The following is a 20,379-nucleotide window of genomic DNA, read 5'->3' as shown; positions in this document are numbered from 1 at the left end:
AAACTAACCTCATCTACATTATGGGGAAATGTATAAAATGGTTTCCTAGCAACTTAAATCTGCTTTATAAACATGAACTTGTATTGTAAACTATTCAATCCAAATAAATTGAAAATACCAAGGCAACTCATGCACAGGTTTCATTTAATGAACTCTTCGTGTTGGTATGCCACTTCAAAATGCTGCCTAGAAAAAGGTTGTGCTGGGTATCTTTTCAGAGGGCAAAGAGACAACTTGGGCAATTTTTTTTAGCCTTGAATACAATTTTATAGACTAAAACATTACATCTTTGCTGGAAGGGCATATGTAGTTTATTTCAACTGGTGGTTTGCATGGCATCTGTGGGAACATGGAGAGTAAGTCATCGGTAGCACATAGACACCAGGAGAAGCTAGCATGACTCTGCTCCAGCTGCCCCACAATTTTTTACAAGTGGACACTTCACTCAGAGTGCACAATTGAATCCATCCTACATCTGCTACAGAACAGGTGGATCAATTCTCATATTCATCCTAGAGTATAGAAGTACCCTTTGAGCTTCTAAGGCACCCGCTATTTGTCCCTAATAAACAGGCACCCATCTAAACAATTCCCTATGGCCCAAAGTATGGGACATTTCTGACTTTGTGTTTTCTCTGTGTATTGTGCAAATCCCTGTGGAGCTTTCAAATCAATAGAAGAGCTATTTGTATGGGTTTCTATCTGCATCCGCCGCTAACCCATGACTCCAGTTGCTGCTCTTTTAGCTCCAAACCTCTCATCAACAGCCATAGGCCAGAAAAACCTGCCACAGAGATATAATGTATATCCAATATCTACATATCTGACTTATATCATAAGCCACTTTGGGAACAAATTTTGGCTGAAAAGAGTAGCTATAAACAAAGCGAAACAAAAACATGTCAAGGAATTAAACAGGCTTAACATCTCAATTGCAGCATGTTTCACTTTTGACCCGTACATTGCAATATTTAATTCTCTTTGATTTAAGATGACTAACACCTGTTGGGAACTTGGATTTATGCAATCACATACTGAAGTTTCAGAGTTACGATTTTCTTGTTGTGTCTGGCTTCTATTTATTTACAGAATTTATATCCCCTCCAACTGAGTGCTCAAGGTGGCTTTACTGTACAATAAAAGCAATACAAAAATACGATTAAAACTAAATCACAGCAGAACAAGAAAACCACACCTGGAAGGCTAAAAAAACATCTGAAGATGAGGCAAGCCAAATGGTTCCTGTAAAGAAAGGTGAGTGTGCCACATTCTGGGTGTTGTTGCAGAGAAGGCACTTTCTCTTGCTTCACATTAGCTGTAGCTCAGCTGGTGGTGGAACATCTAACAGGAGGTGGTATTTAATGTCCTCTAGCCCTAAATCTATTTAAGTGGTTTAAAAGGTAATGATGAGCATCTTCAATGCACATGCAAACAATCCAGCATTGAGTAAAGATGACCCAGAAACAAAGTAATATGCTGCTTAAAATTTGCTCTGATCTACAGCGTTTTGTTTTTTAACACTTTTAAAACATGTTCATGGAGGAAGGGCTAGTAACAGCTACTGGCTAAGCTCTGCCTCAACAGTTGGAAGCAGCACCCATCTTCAAAGCCAGTTGCTGGGAATCGCAAATGAAGAGTGTGTTGCTGCACTCAGCTCTTCCATTTTGGCTTCCCAGAGGCACCCGGTTGCTGGACTAGATGGGCCTGCAGACTCTTCCTATGTTCTTAATGGCTGACCCGCACAAAATGAATTGAAGCAACTTAGCCTTTATTACTGGGTTCATAGTTGCATGTTGCTAGCTCCTGCAAGTTGTCAGGCAAGAAAAAGTGGGATATAATATTTTTTTTAAAGTAAATTTACTAGAGGTGGTTTCTCTGTTCTTGGCTGCTCTAGTCAGGTTTCTATGTACGTAGCATATGAAGCAAGATGTCACACTATTGCTTCCTACTTTTAGAAGCCTACCTTTGAGCTGTCACTGGCCTCTTTCTGAAGGAAAAACTGCTTCTTAAATTCATAGTAGGCATTGTACTGGTGCCAAGGTTGCAGGAACTCAAACCTGTTAAGGAACAAAAATGAAATTTGTGGAAAAAACACACCACAACATAGCAAACATCAACCATCATTTACTATTCCAGTACCCCAAGCACAGAAAAGCTATCTGATATTCTGAAATAGAATAATTTATTCCTAAATGCCCAGAAGGTATACATTCAGAAGCACAAGCTTCAAGATTCTTAGGCAATAACGCTTTATCATTAACTTCAAGTAGTCCCTTGAATTTTAATAAAACAAATTACAACACATTACCCTCAACAGCTTTCTTTGCAAAACAGACTGTCAATAAGAGAGGGACAAGCTGCTCACTTACACCACATCATAAAATGAAGTAATTAAGAAAAAAGGCACTTGCACTCACCTTAGATCATTCTTGGCACGGACACTGGTCTCAAATTTAATCCCATTCCTAGCAACATATTCAGCTAACTTGTCAATCACAGGCTGGATGTCTGGGGGTGGGGGGATGATGGTGACCACAGAAGGAATTGTGCTGAAAAACATTAACATTTTATTATTTACATAGGCAGAGAACATAACATGCAGCCCTATTAAGCCAGAGGCGGCACTTACTTTTTAAAAATCACCACTGATTTTTAAGTTATGAAATATTTGCTCCCCCAAAACGAGCTTATTAAAGAAGCCAGAGCTATCTCTTTTGCATTAGAAAAATTCAGGCAAACATTTAAAACTTTTTATAATCTGCCTAACATCATTTTATTTGAACAGCTCATTTTGGGGCACCAAAATATATGGCTTTACAAGATTTTTAAAAGTTTTTCAACCGCAGTGCCGGGCAGCACGGAGTGAGAGAAATCTGAAGGCCTCTTCAAAACCATTCCAATTTCACAACTTTCATCAGAAAACAGCTGTATACGTGAAAGTTTTCTGTGCAACTTACTTCAGTCCAAAATATTTTCATGCATGCTGGTATGCACCATATATGCAATCCCGATCCCATTTTACTATACTATCATTTTTAATATAGTCCACTGTTATAACACTGTAAGGCATTTAGAGAACCTTCACAATAAACAGGAAGAATAACATAAGTGTTGGAACACCTTTTACAGAAGTACTGGCATAACCGCTGGTAGATTTTAAGTAGATAAGAATCTAAACAAAAGCCCACTCCTCTTTGCGTAATGTGCTCTTAATGTCACAAAGCTTATTGTTTTGCTAAATTAACACACTGACCAAGCAAAGATCAATTTCAAACAAGAAAACATTAGTGCTTGGAACAGATTTCAGACAACGATTAACTAGCTGAGGATTTATAATGGGGCCACAGCTACAATGAACTGAACAAAGCAAGCTCCAAGCCACTGCGGTCAGGGGGGGGGGAGTTTATGTGTACTGAAAATATTAATCTGAGACTTTTAAAAAAGAACTAGTAAACAAAGAGAATACCCCTGAGTATGCCATGCATGAACCACTACAAGACAGCAAGGGTATGCTGACCATTTGGTGCTTTTTTCCTTACGAGACATACCAAAGCCCAAACATCTTAAGGCAGCAAGGAGACATCCTTACTTCTAGTGCACATCAATTAACAGCTACAATTCCCAGGGTTCCCTGTGATGAGGGATTGTTAAACCACTCTGGGAACTGTAACCCTGGGAAGTGAATAGTGGTCTCCAAAACCACTGAGCCTTTGCGCTTGCCGATCAGAAGGTTGGCGGTTCAAATCCCCGCGACGGGGTGAGCTCCCGTTGCTTTGTCTCAGCTCCTGCCAACCTAGCAGTTCAAAAGCACACAGAAAGTGCAAGCAGATTAATAGGTAACTACTCCGGCAGGAAGGTAAATGTTGTTTCCGTGCACTGCTCTGGTGTTCCGTTGCGCCAGAAGCGGCTTAGTCATGCTGGCCACATCACTCGGAAAAACTGTCCGCAGAGCAGACAAACACTGGCTCCCTCAGCCTGTAAAGCAAGATGAGCACCGCAACCCCAGAGTCGTTTGTGACTGTACTTAACTGTCAGGGGTCCCTTTACCTTTTACCCTTAACATGCTACAGCTCCCAGAATTCCATAATGGTTTAAAGTGGTATCACAGTGATGTAAATGTGTGGTGTCAGTGTGGCCTTTGTTGAACATGACCTGGGATTACCAGAAACCATAGGAAATGCTTTTGCTCAAAGCCAAACTCAAATGGGACAGCCAAAAAATAGGATACCTTGTTGAAGTAGTCGTGGCAGGCATTACACCACTGGTGTCATCAGTTGCCTCTGAAGATGGTGGTGGTGTAGTGCCAGGAGGAGGTGGTGCTGTCATTGTGGCTACTCCTGTAGTGCTAGACACAGTCACTCCTGCTGGCAGTGCATTGTAATAAGTTGCCATGTCAATTCCTGGGGGAGGAGGGGCGAGGCAATATGATCCATCTGGCAGCATGTAGTAACTGTAATACATGGCTGCCACAGTTGCTGTAAAAAAAGGAGCGGGGGTTATGATCAATATTTCAGGCAGTTTGAAGAGGGAACAAAAAAAAAATCAAAAAGGTCCCACAGCCCACCCCCTGCACTGTTGCTACCACAAGTAGAACATCGCTTATGTTAAAATTTCCAACTTCCTAATGCGTTATCCATTTTTCTTGTGCAGAAAATGAGAAATAGCATTTTGTCAACACATTCGGGTGAAATGAGGCAGACACATCCAAGGCCAAATGGAAACAGCACTATAGTGAATGAGGAAGTGAAGAGACGTGCAAAGAATCTAAAGAAATTGCCATTTCCCCCCTTCACAACTTAATTCACTTTCGTGTGCCCTTTTAGGTACATTAAAACCATGCTTGCCTGATTAAAATTAGGGAAATGTAGTAGCTTTCTTTCTGACTGTATAAAGTTATACAGCTAGGATTTGGACTTCTCAGCATCATTAAAATTCTGCACCAAGTAAAGGTACAATTTGCAGACACTGCCCAACATGAACAATTTTGCATATAATCCAGTATTTGTCTATTTTGGAGCCCTGTATTCAACCACTAGAACTCTCCCCAGCATCAATTTCAGAAGGCCTTTCAAGCATGCCTGCACAGTGCTCAAAACTTGCTTTGTATGTGTTTATCTCCTATACGTTTGCTATGCATTTGGATACCTCTTAAGGCATCAAAACCAAATTTTGCAGGTTGCTTCCTGAGATAAAAGAGCAGGACCACACTGATCTGGGGTGAGGTTCTTAGAACTCCTGAAGAATGTTAGGTACAATGCCGCTAATACACATAAAGGAATCAAAAAAATACTACACAGTTTTTATTACTACTTTCAATTAATTAACAATACAGAAATGTAGTAGCTACTATTGTCAAACCTAGTGATTAGCCAAGGGATGGTTATGCTCCCAGCCTAAGGTTACCAGACGTTCCCGGATTTGCGAATAAGTCCCCAGACAAATTCCATCCCCGGGAAACGCAGCAGTGGCAGTCTCAGCAGCCCAGAGCAGTTGGCTCTGGCTGGCTTCAGGAGCTGCTCAGAAGTCCCCATACGATGGTGGTGCAGGGGCTCTAAGATGCAGCTTCTGGGCTGCCTCCACCTTCCCTGACCCCAGCAACTAAGCTGTGAAGGGAGGCTTCATGCTGCCTATTGGAGCAGCCTCCCAACTCCTACTTGTGTGCAAGCAGGAGCGGGGCGGGGATCTCTCAGCTGTGAAGGGAGGCTTCACACTGCCTATCAGAGCTTGTGTGCAGGCAGGAGGGGGCAGGGATCTCTCAGTTAGGCAACAGGAAGCCTTCCTTCCCAGCTGAGGGATCCCCCCCCTCCTGCTTGCACACAAGTAGGAATGGGATTGGGGCTGCTCCGATGGGAAGGGAGGCATCATGCTGCCGGAGCCTCGCTGCCACCGCCGCCACTCTTGGCCCTCCTTCTCCGCCTTCCATGCCTGACCCACCGCGCACTGCTTCCCCACCACCACCGAAGAACGAACAACTCAGGGGCTGCCCAGGCTCATGGAGAAAGGAGATAGAAGCCTCAGGGGAAGGGGAAACGTGGCAGTTGAGGTCAAGGCGGTGGCCGCCCCTCTGCCACCACCATCGCTGCAGCATCAATGTCCTGAACTTGTAGTATTTATTTATTTAAAGTGTCCCTGGATTCATTGAAAAAAATCTGGTAACCTTATCCCAGCCCCCTTCTGTTAAAAGAAAAAAGAAAAGAAAAAAAGATTTTGGGTAGCTACTGCCAGCCAACAGGAGAACAAGTTGCTAGGAAACAAGTGTTAACAGCCAGCCCTGTCTGTATAGACACGAATGTTTCTTAGGTGAGCATTTAGGATGATTATGAGATGAGCTAGAGAAGTAATCAGATTAGGAAGAATAAGGAGTAGGTTAAGAAACAAAAAAGGTGACAGTGCAGGACTTTGAAACCCACTACTATAGTAACTTTAACATTGGTACTGCAAACTGGTTTTGACATGAGTTGGCCACCTTAATGCAAAACATCATGGATGTCAAAGTCAATTTTGCTAAAATGTCAAGAATAAAATTATAAAAGTGCACTATTCAGTCACTTTGGAACCAGCAAGAATTGCCAAAAAAATCATCCCCTCCTTGTCTATCATGTCCAGACTTGTATGCACGCTCTGATTCCACGCAGGCACATAAAATGTGCAGGATTCATTGTTCTAAAAATCTCAGACTTCCCTTAGCTTTCCAGCCCTTGTGGTTGCCAAAAAATAAAATAAATAAAAATTAAGATGCATGGTATGTGCTTTCCAAACTCTCCAAAGCCAGAGGGATGGCTGATTAACTGTTCTTGTTTTGTGGGTGGTGCCCTGCCCTGCTTCCTGCCCCCCTTCTCATCTCTAGCAAAACCAGAATAACATATGCAAAATAGCAGCTGCTCCAGGATAAGTAACCTAACCTAAGTAATGACTATGTAGGTGGGTAAAATACATGAGAATCATACATTAAATAGACTGACTGACTTTTTGTTGTTTGACTTCGGTACCAGGCATGCCTACTGTACAGCAGTTTCTTCTGACATTAATATTGGTTTTATAAAAGCGAGGTGGCTGAAGCCCTATGATTTGAATCACCAGGAATCATGTACAGTATAGTACTTCTCACCAGGAACTTAATTTTCATCCCATGTTGGCTTGTATCCTCAACTTGCTAAAGCAGCTGATACTGGTGTTAGTTGGTGTTGCCCTCTTTTCCCACAGGGGAAAGTTACCTGTCAAATTGGTTTGAAAATGTGTTATTCAACTTAGCTTAAGCTAGATTGCTTAGAAGTCAGAGTGGGAAAATGTTTGATTTCTTCCTGAAAGCCTTGCAATTTTGATGCATCAGCTCTGGATGGCTCTGAAACATTTATTGGATTTCATTTTATTTTTAAGGCTTCCAGGTGCCCTTTGTTTGCTTAAAATTCTCATGGAAACCTCACAGATTGGAGAAAGCTTGCTTAAGAAGCAATAAGATATGTCATAAGCTGCCCCGGGAGAAATTTGATGAAGGGCATATAGAAATACTTTAAATAAAAATAGGTAAGTGTGCCAGGTTTGTTGTTGGCATATATAGCCTTTCTGTGCTATGGCTGCTAGCTTTATTTCAAGGAAAACTGGTTCCCCTAGAATCCAGCAGTTAAAGTATGAAGCTTCATCCTTTCCAGGCAGAAGTTGTAGCATTATTACATTTTGGGGCAAATTGTTTTTGTCTGCATTTTTCCTTGACAAGCTTGTGAGCATAACAGCTGAAGGCTGACCTTTTTCTCATCTCTTAAAATGAAGTTTCTAGATGACTTGGTACTGGTAAATTCAATTCATTTTAAGATGCTGGACATGGATCACTCTCTTGTGACTCCACATTGCTTAAAGGAATGTGGTAGAGATGTGATTATCTTTGAGCAGGGAAATCCTTAAGCAGCAATTGGGCTGTTCAGATAATTAGACAATTTTGAGTGGGAAACTCATCATACACGATATATGAAAGATAGATAATGTCAGAGTGCGCACATAAGTTTTAGGTTTTCCACAGGATCGTTTTTCAGTAACCTGAGTTATATTTGGGTAAAAGATATACTCCTAATACCCACCTCCTCCAACCCCCCCCCCCAAAAGCAGCTGCAGCAAAAATTATCATTTGGTAGAAAAAAGATGTTTGGTTTTTTTTAATGACCAATATGTAGGGCAGCGCTGGGGGCAACAGTCACAAAATGGCTGCAATGGGGAGCATGGCATAATACAAAAACAGAGAGACAGCCACCCATGTCGAATTCTGGGCACCACAATTTGAGAAGGATATTGACAAGCTGGAACATGAGCAGAAGAGAGTGACCAAGATGAAAAAGGGTCCAGAAACCAAGCATCGTGAGGTTGAGGGAACCTGGGTATGTTTAGTCTAGTAAAGAAGAGTCTGAGAGGAGATTATAGAATCATAGAGTTGGAACAGACCACAAGGATCATCTAGTCCAACCTCCTGAAATGCAGGAATCTTTCGCCAAACATGGGCTTCAAACCCTGAGATTTAGAGTCTCATGCTCTACTGATTGATCTTTCATGATAGCCATCTTCAAATATCTAAAGCGCTTGTCACATGGAGGATGGAGCAAGCTTGTTTGCTCCTGCTGCAGAGGCTAGGACCAAAGCCATTAGATTCAAGTTATGAGAAAGGAGATTCAAACTAAACACCCTGACAGCTGTTAATTGCTTCTTAAAACTGCAGGTTTTAAATTTAAACCCAGATTTGAAGCAGCATTCCTTTACTGCAGCACTCTCTCTATTCCCACCCTCTTTTCTGAAGTATTCTTGAAGAATTTTAAGACTGATAAGGTGCCACATGAAAGAGATTGAAGTGTTACAATTTAAGATTCATTTCAGTTTCCCATTTGCCAGTGAGCAATATTCTCTTAAGTCACTTTTTAAATAGTTTTTTTTTTTAATGCAGCTTGAACAGAGTGATTACTGGAAGATCCCTTGTACTAGGTCAGACTACAGTGGTACCTCGGGTTACAGACGCTTCAGGTTAAAGATTCCGCTAACCCAGAAATAGTACCTCGGATTAAGAACTTTGCTTCAGGATGAGAACAGAAATCGTGCGGTGGCAGTGCGGCAGGCCCCATTAACTAAAGTGGTACCTCAGGTTAAGAACAGTTTCAGGTTAAGAACGGACCTCCAGAAGAAATTAAGTGTTAGAGATTTCAGAGTTGCCTACGTGCAGAAATGCAGCTGTTATCTCCAAGCAATTAGTAGTTGGCAGAAAGCCCAGATCTGCTCTCTCTCAGACCCTTAGCAACGACCTGTGATTGGTCAGTGGAGTTCCTAAAGACTCAGCTCTGTCTGAGAGCTTGTGTCAGGTGTTAGTGTGTGGTCAGGTGTCAGTGTAGAGAGAGAGAGACAGAGAAAGAAAGATTTTATGTTTTTTTCTTTTATTTTGTAAAGTCTGTAAATAGTAACTTATGGATACTAGTTGCTTCAATCAATAAATACTGTATATAGTTATCCAGTGAGTTGCTGAGTTCCTGCGTTGAGCTGTCTAGTCAATTTCACAACAGCCAGAAGCTTCCAGAAAAGTCTGCGTCTAACTCTGCGGTGTCCAGGAATACGTTATACTCCTGACACTAAATCTTAAGATTAAGTTCTTAACCCGAGGTACCACTGTATTAGTCATTCTAGTCAAGGGTTGTCAACTCTGACCACCAGCAACACTTCCAAGTCTGAGGCGGAAGAAGGATCATTCCCATAGTTTGCCACCTGATCCTTCTACTGGAGGTGCCTGAGACTTAAACTAGTACCTTCTGCATGGAAAGCAGGTGATTTACCACCGAATTATGGGCTCTCTGTTGAAAACACATGCCTTTTGTACAGTTCACCATGAATGCTATAATGTTCCTGATGAAGATGGGTGTGTGCACACGCACGAGAGCTAAGAACACTCCCATTTAATTAAGTGCTCTAAGCAAAACAATTCGCTAGTATGTATAAAAATGCTTTGTTCCCAAAATACAGCATGGTGTCAAGCTAAGCTCTGCAGAGTTAACAGCAGAAGGCAATCTCATGCTGTGCCATGTTGACAAACCTACATCTGCAGAGTTCTGATAAAAATTAAGTTTCAGAAGCAAAATAATTTTCAGAGAGAGAGAGAGAAAAAATCCCCCTTTGGGCTAAAGTGTGTCATACTTCTAATAGTAATAAAAAGGTGAACACTGGACAAGAAGCCTTTTACAGGCAACAACATACACCAGTACTGAGTTATTGGCACTCAAATGCAACTCTGGGCTGTGGATGATTAGAGACAAAAGGAATTAACAAACACTTATTTGCCCTTTTAAGAGGAGGGGCACAACTTAATTTTCAGTGCTTTCATCAAGGAAATCATCAGGGTAAATAGTTTTGAGTAACACCCCATTAAATCCTGTAAGGCATCACCAAAATGTTAACTGAATCTACATAGCATAATTCGATCAAAATCTTCTTCTTTGGCGATCACTTGTAGCTGAGTAAGATTGTCTTCCATAAACACGGTTTTAACAATGAGTCCTTAAGTAACTGTGGAGGCCAATTCTGGATCTAGCAAAATATTACCATTAGGAAGGGGAGATGTTGCAACTTGGTATCTGTGTTTGTATTTTGTTTCCTCCTCTCTCCCCTTTTTCATTTGGTGTCATCTCTTTTAGATTTAACTCTGAGGGAAGGCACTGTTTGCTTTCTATTGATCTCAACTTTTTATTAATTTCAACCAGGGAGAAATTTGAAGCAGTGTTTCTCAAACTTGGATCCCCAGCTGTTGTTGGGACTACAACTCTTATCATCCATAGCTAGCAGGACCAGTGGTCAGGGATGATGGGAGCTATAGTCCAACAATAGTTGGGGACCCAAGTTTGAGAAACACTGTTTTATATAAATGAAGCTGTTTGAACCATCAGACTGTGTAAATGAACCAATATTGCTGCAGGAAAGAGTGGGCAAAGCATCAAAAGCATGTTAGCAAAAGTGAGTGAGTGTTTCTTGCTGGGACCAGCAAGTTTCTTAACCGCACTTGAAACTGAAGAAAGGCGTGGAGAAGGTGATGGACCAGTCAGAGCTTAAGGAAAGGTAAAACAGAATGACCTGGCAGTAGCAACTGCACTCCAAATCTTCTGCAATTTTGGCCAAAGAACGAGCAAGGCATTTATAATTTGGGGTGGGGGGCGGATAAAATACACCTCAGTTTCATGGTACCTCACACTGTACTTGTGAATGTGCTATGACTGGCTACACACCTTCAGAAGAAACATTAAATTTAGGAGAGGGGCAAATATTTAACCTCTACAAGTATGGAGTGCAAAAAAACACATTAGAATTTCTAGACCAAAGAGAATACAAGTTTAGCCCTCTAAATAAATGCTCAAATGTGAATCATACACATAAGCTTTTATAGTTAAAAGAATTCAGTGTAGGAATACACAGTAGACTGGAAATTACAGAAAAACACCTCTTTGGTTATCCAAATTGGTATTCCAAATGCATAACATATTCCAGTATGTGCTGTTAGAAGAATTCTTAGTTTAAGTCAATCTGAAGACAATTATATGTTGTATTTATTATTGTGACAAATTATGCATATTTATTACCGTCAATCCAAAGAGTGTGGAGATTGCTTTCTATCTCATGGAGAAACATTGATAATTCTCACCCATTGCTTCTGGAAACTTCAACAAACCAACTCTGTACTGAAATGTGGCCCTTGTCTGTACTGAAGTGATCCAGATTAATGTATTGGGCAAGTGTACAGAGAACCAAAAGAGAAATCCATTAATTTCAGCTGCCCTGCTCATCTCCAGATATAAAGCATTAGTGCAAAAGCCATGTAGGTTTGGATTTTGGATTGAGTTCCTAGGTAGTGTTAAGGAACAAAAAGTCTTGTGATATTTTAAATGCTTTAAAAGGAAAATGTACTGTGGCATTCCAGTGCACTATAATACATTCACAAAAGTTTATGTCAGAATACATCTATTTAGTATTTAAGGCACTGTAAGACAATGCTGTTTTTGATGCAACAGCCTAACATGGTGATTCCTCCAGAATTTAGTAGAAACGATTTACATTTGTACCTTGGAAGTTGAAAGGAATCTGTTCCAGAAGTCCATTCCAACTTCCAAAACGTTTGAAAACCAAAGCACGGCTTCCAATTGGCTGCAGGAAGCTCCTGCAGCCAAACTGGAAGCCATGGAAGCCCCGTCGGACGTTTGGCTTCTCAAAATAGTTTGCAAACCGGAACACTCACTTCCGGGTTTGCGGTGTTTGGGAGCGAAAATGTTCCGAGAACTAAGCTGTTCAGAAACCAAGGTACGTTTGGTTCTCAAAGGTACAGTCGTACCTTGGTTCTCAAACAGAATGCGTTCCGGGAGTCCGTTTGACTACCAGAACCTTTCAAAAAACCAAGGCATGGCTTCTGATTGGCTGCAGGAACATCTTGCAGCCAACTGGAAGCCGTGCCAGACATTCGGATTCTGAAAATCATTTGAAAACCAGAACACTCACTTCCAGTTTTTGATCGTTCAGGAGCCAAAACGTACAAGTTTCAAGACGTTCAGCAACCATGGTACAACTGTAGTTACAAGCCAGAATGTTTTAACTGCTGTAACCACAAATACCCTTGCTTGTCAAGGAACAGAGTAGGAAGTTTTATTCAAACTGTTGATTTAAAAACACTCCTTTTCTTGATGATCTGAATCCCCCTCCTTAGACAAGACAGAGAATGTTGCTCACTAGTGGTTTCAAGGGAGGCCAATCATTCCCAAAAGAGTAAGTATCAATCCATGTGCATATGAGTACAGGGGGAAGAGATATGAGAAGGGAAAACAGGAATTAAAATACTTATCATCTTTCATATGTGAACTACTATATTTGCAAAAACAGCATATTATTTTTATTATATTTGCAAAAACAGCATATGAAGGACTACTTATGCTGACAGACATGTTCAACATGCCAGTAATACGCCACGGAAAAGGGGCTCCAGTATGTGAGCCTAAAACTGCAAACCAAGCTTGTGGGGAATGTTCAATATTTGACTCCATACACAATAGCATTACATGATTAAAAATGTATAAGACCCTATTTGCATGTTTAATTTATCATCTGGTGCTGACTGAATCATATTAGATTGCATCTGAAGTTTTTGCTGAGAGTGAGTTGCAGACTGAATTATACAAGAGAGTCTGGCAGGGTTCAGACAGGCAGTTTCCTATCAAATCACACTGGTTTTAGGCACTGGTTCTGGTAGGAAGAATTTGGACCTTGTTTTGCTTAGTGGCGGTTAAGATAACCTAAACCAAATAGTGATATACCCTGTAGTAGTTGGGAGTGTGTGGAAATTGCTCTGTATTGTGAGTAATTCAATATGCACAGTTTAACATTCTGGGAATGTTAGCTACCATATGCTTTTTAAAGCCCTCTAGTATGGAGTCATTCACTGCATACAGTGAATGGTCAAAAACCAAAGAATGATGGGTGCTCACTTATCACTGAGTTTGGCCAAACTGCGGGAGGCGGTGAAGGATAGGCGTGCCTGGCGTGCTCTGGTCCATGGGGTCACGAAGAGTCGGACACGACTGAACGACTGAACAACAACAACACTTATCACTGGGTGGACTTTCAGTGGCTCATGATATATCCATTATGAGAATGGATCATAGCTCATTGGTAGAGTGTGAGCTTTACATGTTTACTCCCCAGCTCTCCAATTACTAGATAGCAAGAAAGTAATGGGAAGTGCCTCTGGCTGAGACCCTGGAGATCCAATAGACATTACTGGGCTAGATGGGCTAATCCCCATCATGGGCAATTTGGAGCCCATCAATGCGCTTCCCATGGTGACCTAGAAGGCTGATGTGGTAAAAGAATACTGAACTAAATAGGCTCTTGGTCTGATCTAAAACAGCTCGTATCTTGCTAATAGGTAAACCTACCATGAGGTTTCCTATGACTCTTCAGTGACTGCATGTACAAATAGCAAAACATCTCCAACCATTTTGATCCTCAAGCAAAAAAATTTTAAAGCCTTAAAAACCAAATGTTCACAAACCCACACAAAGTACAACTCAATTCTCTACAATGTAGACTGGCATACTGAAATTAAAATATATTCTTTGTGCTGATTAGACTACATTTTCCCATTCTGTTTTTCAGCTACCACTTTCATTTTATTATGTCTTCAGGGATTTTTTTTATCAATGCTGTAGGAAATTAGCATAACTAAGAAAATTAGGTTTAGGCAAAATGATAGAGGAATCACTTATTAAGTCAACTATTTGGTGATTAGCATTACGACCTTCATTCATTTGGCCCTTAACTCACTGTAATATTTAATATGCAGTAAACGACTATGCCACTGATAATACAGAACAGATAGAAATAACATGGTCACATTAGTTATTCCTTTGAAAAAACTATAAACACAAGAAACTCTTCCTTTGTCTTTACTTAAATCAATATCCTTCTCAATGGAAACAAATGCAAACAATAAAGAGAGCAAAAGACACATTCTTCACTTGAAAGAAGAGTATAAGAAAAAGAGTAAGACTCCAGGAAAAAGCATCTATCATTTCATGTTTTACTTTCAAAATGTGAGCACCTATATGGTATTATTATACGAAGATTATGGATATTTAAAATTTCTTGCCGAATAGCCAACTTTTAGGAAAACAATCTGTATATGCTCTTAAGATTAACACATTACAAATACAATGGATGCTCCTGGTATGGAACAATAGAGTACACTTGAACAGTTCCTTTTTTCATGTTCTTATTAGCACAGGGTCACAGCTATATCCCGAAAACCTTTAAATGCAACAAATCTGCACCCAGCCTTCCTTTCTGGAAGAAATGGCATCCTAAACGTTGAGGCTTCAGGAAGAAACAGGAATGAACTGACTATGAACTAGGAAGATTGCTTTTAAAATGCCCAAGACTAAACTGTAATGCAGTGATTGCCAAATTTACTGGGCCCATTGGGTCATATACAAACAGCAGAAAGTGCAGTGAGCACCACCACAATTAATTCCCTGCAACCTATTTTACTGCTTACAATCTGATGTATCTTTTAAGCATACACGTAATTTCAGCATGAGGGAGGCAGGGTATCCTGTGGGCAGCAGGAACTACCTCTCTAGGCACACAGTGTTTCAACCCTTGCTATAAGAGGGCATTTACAATTAATAAAAGTTACAGAAACCTTTTAAACAACAATACTGTTAATGTAAACATATCCCCATAAAACTGATGTAACAGGAACTAACACTAATTAGTAAACTTTTGTAACCACATTTGTGTTTGAAGTCCAGAGTGATTTCTACAGAGCAATGGAATGTTATTTAAATCACTGCAGTAAATACTAATCACTTGTGTTGATTATCATTTTAAATATATGGGCTTAAAGCAGACCTAAGGGAGGGGCAACTACCTATCTTTGTTGGACTCAATTCCAAATTCCTGCTGAGTCTAGGAAAGGATTTAAAAAACTTTACAGTTCACTCCATTTCCCATGCGATCTCCACTTATTTAATATAACAAGATGCCATATTATTTCCTTCAAATCATGCCCAAAGATGCATCACAACAGACATCATTACAAACAGCAATATCTGGCAAGCCAATTCCTTCTGTGGCTGCAAGTAGAGATGAAAATACCATGTGTAAATGGGACATTGCCTGTCACTACTGTAGGAAATTATTCACTGTGTCACCTGTAACAAAACTAAATGGCAATGATTCTGTTCTCACTGAAGTCAATGAGAAATTTACCATTCGTTGCAAATCACAGCAATTTTGTTAATGGCCTGGAGAGACAGCCTTGTGGATTATGCTACATGCTTTTAAATGACCGATTTGCAGGTTGACATTTTTTTTTGCTCAAACTGAACTCTTCCATTTGTCTCGAAATATCAGCTGCAAGCACTTTCTCAATTGATTTATCCATTTCCCAAGGTTATCTTGTCTTACTGTAGCTTGGGCAAGTTTGTCTAGAAGTATTATCTACAAAAACGCTAGGCTGTTACTTCCAACCAAGAGCAAAGTTCCATGAGTATAAAAATATAACCTGTATATCACATTATCCTAGATCATTTACTTTATCCTTCCCTCAGTTAAACTGCTCAACTTATTTATAATATAATCACTTATACACTATTACAGGCCAGAGAATGTACATTTTTGAACCAAGTTTTTTTTCAGAGGGAGGTGTATGTGTGAGAAGACCGCACTTTGAAATCATCGATAGGTTCTGAATACAGTTTTGAGATTAATTTTCTATCTTTCTTTCAAAGCTACCCAACTCTTGCATGTTTTAAAACACATACTGATTACTTATTTAAATGAGATACAAGTACTTTCAATGAAGCTACTTAATACAGTGGTACCTCTGGTTAAGTACTTAATTCGTTCCGGAGGCCCATTCTTAACCTGAAACTGTTCTTAACCTGAAGCACCACTTTAGCTAATGGGACCTCCTGCTGCCGCCGCGCCGCCAGAACATGATTTCTGTTCTTATCCTGAAGCAAAGTTCTTAACCTGAAGCGTTATTTCTGGGTTAGCGGAGTATGTAACCTGAAACATATGTAACCTGAAGCGTATGTAACCCGAGGTACCACTGTATGTAATTGGTTATGAACAGGGTCATGTCTACTTCATAGTGCTGTGCAAATGGAAATTTGGTACTAAATGGGACCCAGAGGGTCTCAGGTTTTTTTCGTTTTTATAATATTGCAAGTTTGCAACCTGTAAAAGATCAAGTATCTGTATTAGGCACAGCACACCAAGTAGGATGGACTTTACATTCATTTGCTCTTGTATTTATTTACTACCGTTCCTCTATGATGGAACTGAGGATAGTTGTTCTTACTGTAAATGGTATTTCACTTACAGGTGGGTAGCCGTGTTGGTCTGCCATAGTCAAAACAAAATAAAAAATTCTTTCCAGTAGCACCTTAGAGAACAACTAAGTTTGTTCTTGGTATGAGCTTTCGTGTGCATGCACACTTCTTTCTATCTTTCTTTCAAAGCTACCCTGTGAATGTAACAAAGGGCACCAAGTGGGTTGTGTTCTGCACCAGGTCTGTCCTCTCCCTCCTGACTTCCATTGCCAAACCTAGGGCCTTACCGGTTTTACATCCCATTTAGAGACCTCTTACATCCACAGGTGGAAGAGGCATTGTGTTCAGAACCATCCCTGCATAGCTTCAGCTGCATCGTACACCATAGGAGTATAAGAAGAGGCCTGCTAGATCTAGTCCAGAATTTCAGAACAAGCCAGTTGCCCATGTGAAGCCCACAAGCAGGACTTGAGTGCCACAGCACTCTCCCCACTTGTGATTCCAAGCGACTGACATTCAGAGGCATACGGTCTCCAACTGTGTATGCGATCCATAAAAAACTGTTTTGCATATAATGTGACAGGGTTTAATTTCATCTTGTTAAAAGACAAAGAATAGAAGATGTCTGGTAAAGGGATGAAGGCTCAAATGGTAGTGGGACCTTTTCGTTCCAGGCCATAGGTGTTCTTCTCTATGGAGTGGACAGAACTTCGAGATGGGAGGAGTAAGGTGAATTGCCATGTTCTACCTCCACTGTTGGAGACCATATGCTTGTAGCCATTCGCCTCAATCCTCCCACCTCAGAGTTCTCTCCACTCCACATAGAAGAACTGAGCTGAATGGGTAATGTCACGACTTAGGACTTAAACTGCATATCAACTGCAGATGACTGTCCAACACCTATGGCCTGGAACGAAAATGTATGACCAAAGCAGCAAAGCAGCAGCAATGGCTGTGAGTATACCAAGAACATACAGTCATCAAGCAACAGGGTTTCAGGAACCTATGTAGCCCCAACCACCCCACTACCATTCGGTTAACTTATGTAGGCTACATCATTGTGATTTATGGCCTCAGCTAAACTGAACTATTGTGCACACAAGCACAGTACTATATCTGCAGATCAGTACGATTAGTAAGAAGAAATTACAGCCATCAGTTACTAATTCTTTTTTTAATTAAAAAAGAAAAGAACACCAACTGAGCAAAGGAAAGGCATACACGAACCTTTGAGCCTTCATCCCTTTATCAAAGATCTTCTATTCTTCATCTTTTAACAAGATGAAATTACACTCAAATTATCTGCAAAACAATTTTAGTATGGATTGCATAATTAGAATCAGCAGCATATATGCCGAGTTTGCACTCTTCAAATCACTTTGAAATCGTCCTATTGACTACAGTGGAATAACTCCAGAATTGCAATATTGAAGTGCTTTAGCCAACGGCAGTCTCACCAATAAAGCATTTTTGCTACTATGTCACTACCAAGATTCCACAGAAACCCCTGAGCCTCAATTTCTGACATCTGATTGAATGTTTGCCAGAAAGTATATTTTTGTGTACATTAAAAACAATCATTCAAGCGAGCTCTGAGCTCTCTTCCTTGCAGCAACAGTCAACCTGAACATGCAGTACTGAAATTTATATGCTGTTCAGAACAATTAATGTTTTGTTCTCTAGCTACAGATTACAAACATACTTTCAAAAGGCCAGAACTGTTTTACTGACAGTTTAACAAGTTTTTTCATAAAATGCTCATGAAATAGCCATGCCAGCTTTTATCAATGATTGCCTACTGTCGCAAGGCAAGCATTTGTCTTGAGAGCTACTTTGATGACAATATTTCTTCTAGCTGACCTCTGCATGGTGAAAATGAAAGACTATAAACTCCTCCTAACCTCTCTTCTAATGTGCAGGGGAGGCAATAAGTAAAGCACAAGAACCACACATTTATCTTATTCAAAATAAATGCAGGACCTCATGATTCAACCGCCGCTTTCCACAACAAGGGTGAAAGCATGCAAAACAAGTCCAATTGTGGACTGGGGCACACTAATCTGTTTGAAAGAGAAGAAGGATGCCATCTTGTAAGTCTTGTTTATGTATACTACTACTTCCATGACGCTCAGGATAGCTAGTGGCAGGGGTGGGGTGGGGGTGGAGACACACCATGCAGTATTGATCGTTCTTCAGCTCCAATATACAGATAATGACACCATTGTGAGATATTAACAATGCACCAAAATTGCCTCATGCAACTAACTGATATATATGGGAATCCTGAAATAGTACCATTGGCCGGAGTGCACAATCCAATTTCTAGGCACTGGCTGACTGAGTGGGTAAAGAGTAGGGTCAGATACTAGAAAGCAATATTGAATCCCATATCCAGGTGCTTTGAAGAGGTGCCTGCCTTTATCTGGGATCTCATCAGGAAAACATGCTGTCATTTTGAGTGTTTAAGGCCTCCTATTTCAACCTATTTTTTTTTTAATGCCACACATGCCCATGGAATCCAAAGTCTGGTACATACAGCCATAGGTTTCTTGCACAAGTTAGGAACAGAAAACTAAATTATGCTCTCGAGGAAGACATTTGTGAAAGTTTCAAAGCCAGCAACACCTCTTTCATGCCCTCAAGCACAATCTGAAAATGCTCATCATTCAATCTAATGTTAATCTTGTCTTTCACCGAATACGTTAACCAAGGCTTTACATACTTCGCCCTACATGCCTGAATACATTTTCATACAGATCAAATATCCAAGTCACTCTGAACCTCTCCGAAAACTGGGAATATATATTTCCAAAGGAAAATTGCCAGCATCTCCAAAGCAAGCATTAGTTTGATCTTATACACAATGGGCACCTATGCTGCTGCTGAAAACAAAAACTGGCCTTTAAAATGCAACTTTGCAGAGCAGACAGCAGATCAATTAGAAAACGACAAGAGAATCCTATTCATGTCTCCAAACCTGACAGATACATTAAGGGAGCTTGACTGAACATGTAAAGGAATAACTGTTGAGCCAACAATTGAACATCTACTAAATACTATTTAGTGATTATTAGTACTGCCTCTCCTAGCTCCTGTTAATAAATAAAAACCTTCTCACATGCTTAATCCGCTTATCCCAATGTACTTACGATCTGAAGAATATTCTATTTGTGACGACTGAACAGCTGCTCCCTCAGCTGGCTGTGGGGCAGCCAAGTTATTGTCAGCCTGAGCCTTGCGAACAAGCACTGCCAGTGGGTGATCAGGGTCCACCACCTTTAAAGGCTGAAGGGGGAGGAAAGCAAAGCATGAAAAGTTCAGAATTTCTTTCTCAATGCCCCCACCCCTCCCGATTCCTTAACACTAATTTACCACATTGGCATTTTAAAAGGTTGCAAAAGGGGCACTTAAACTTTATACGCCTGGAATTGGTTTCAAAAGACGTTACTGTAGAGTTGTGAATGCGATTATTATGAATTTGCAGTAAAAGCTGTGAAGTTTATTCCCCATTAATGCAATGCTTTAAAATTAAAATTGGCACAATCTTTGC

General features: G+C 40.5%; 1 protein-coding gene across 3 annotated transcripts in view; it reads right to left on the bottom strand.

Moving 5' to 3' along the window:
- The window catches only part of SFSWAP (splicing factor SWAP), a 95,725-nt gene that overhangs the window by 58,891 nt on the left and 16,455 nt on the right, over positions 1-20,379 (bottom strand). For all 3 annotated transcript variants that reach the window (XM_033174979.1, XM_033174978.1, XM_033174980.1), the window contains 4 exons: positions 19,979-20,114; positions 4,229-4,475; positions 2,418-2,549; positions 1,964-2,057 (listed from right to left, as the gene is read on the bottom strand). In XM_033174979.1, the coding sequence (XP_033030870.1) occupies positions 1,964-2,057; positions 2,418-2,549; positions 4,229-4,475; positions 19,979-20,114 (609 nt within the window). The remainder of the gene's footprint in view (positions 1-1,963; positions 2,058-2,417; positions 2,550-4,228; positions 4,476-19,978; positions 20,115-20,379) is intronic.

This window comes from Lacerta agilis, chromosome 17, assembly GCF_009819535.1.
Source record: "Lacerta agilis isolate rLacAgi1 chromosome 17, rLacAgi1.pri, whole genome shotgun sequence".
In the NCBI taxonomy this organism is placed as follows: domain Eukaryota; kingdom Metazoa; phylum Chordata; class Lepidosauria; order Squamata; family Lacertidae; genus Lacerta; species Lacerta agilis.
Note: the sequence above shows the minus strand (reverse complement) of the source record. Positions and strands in the feature narration are given on the sequence as shown.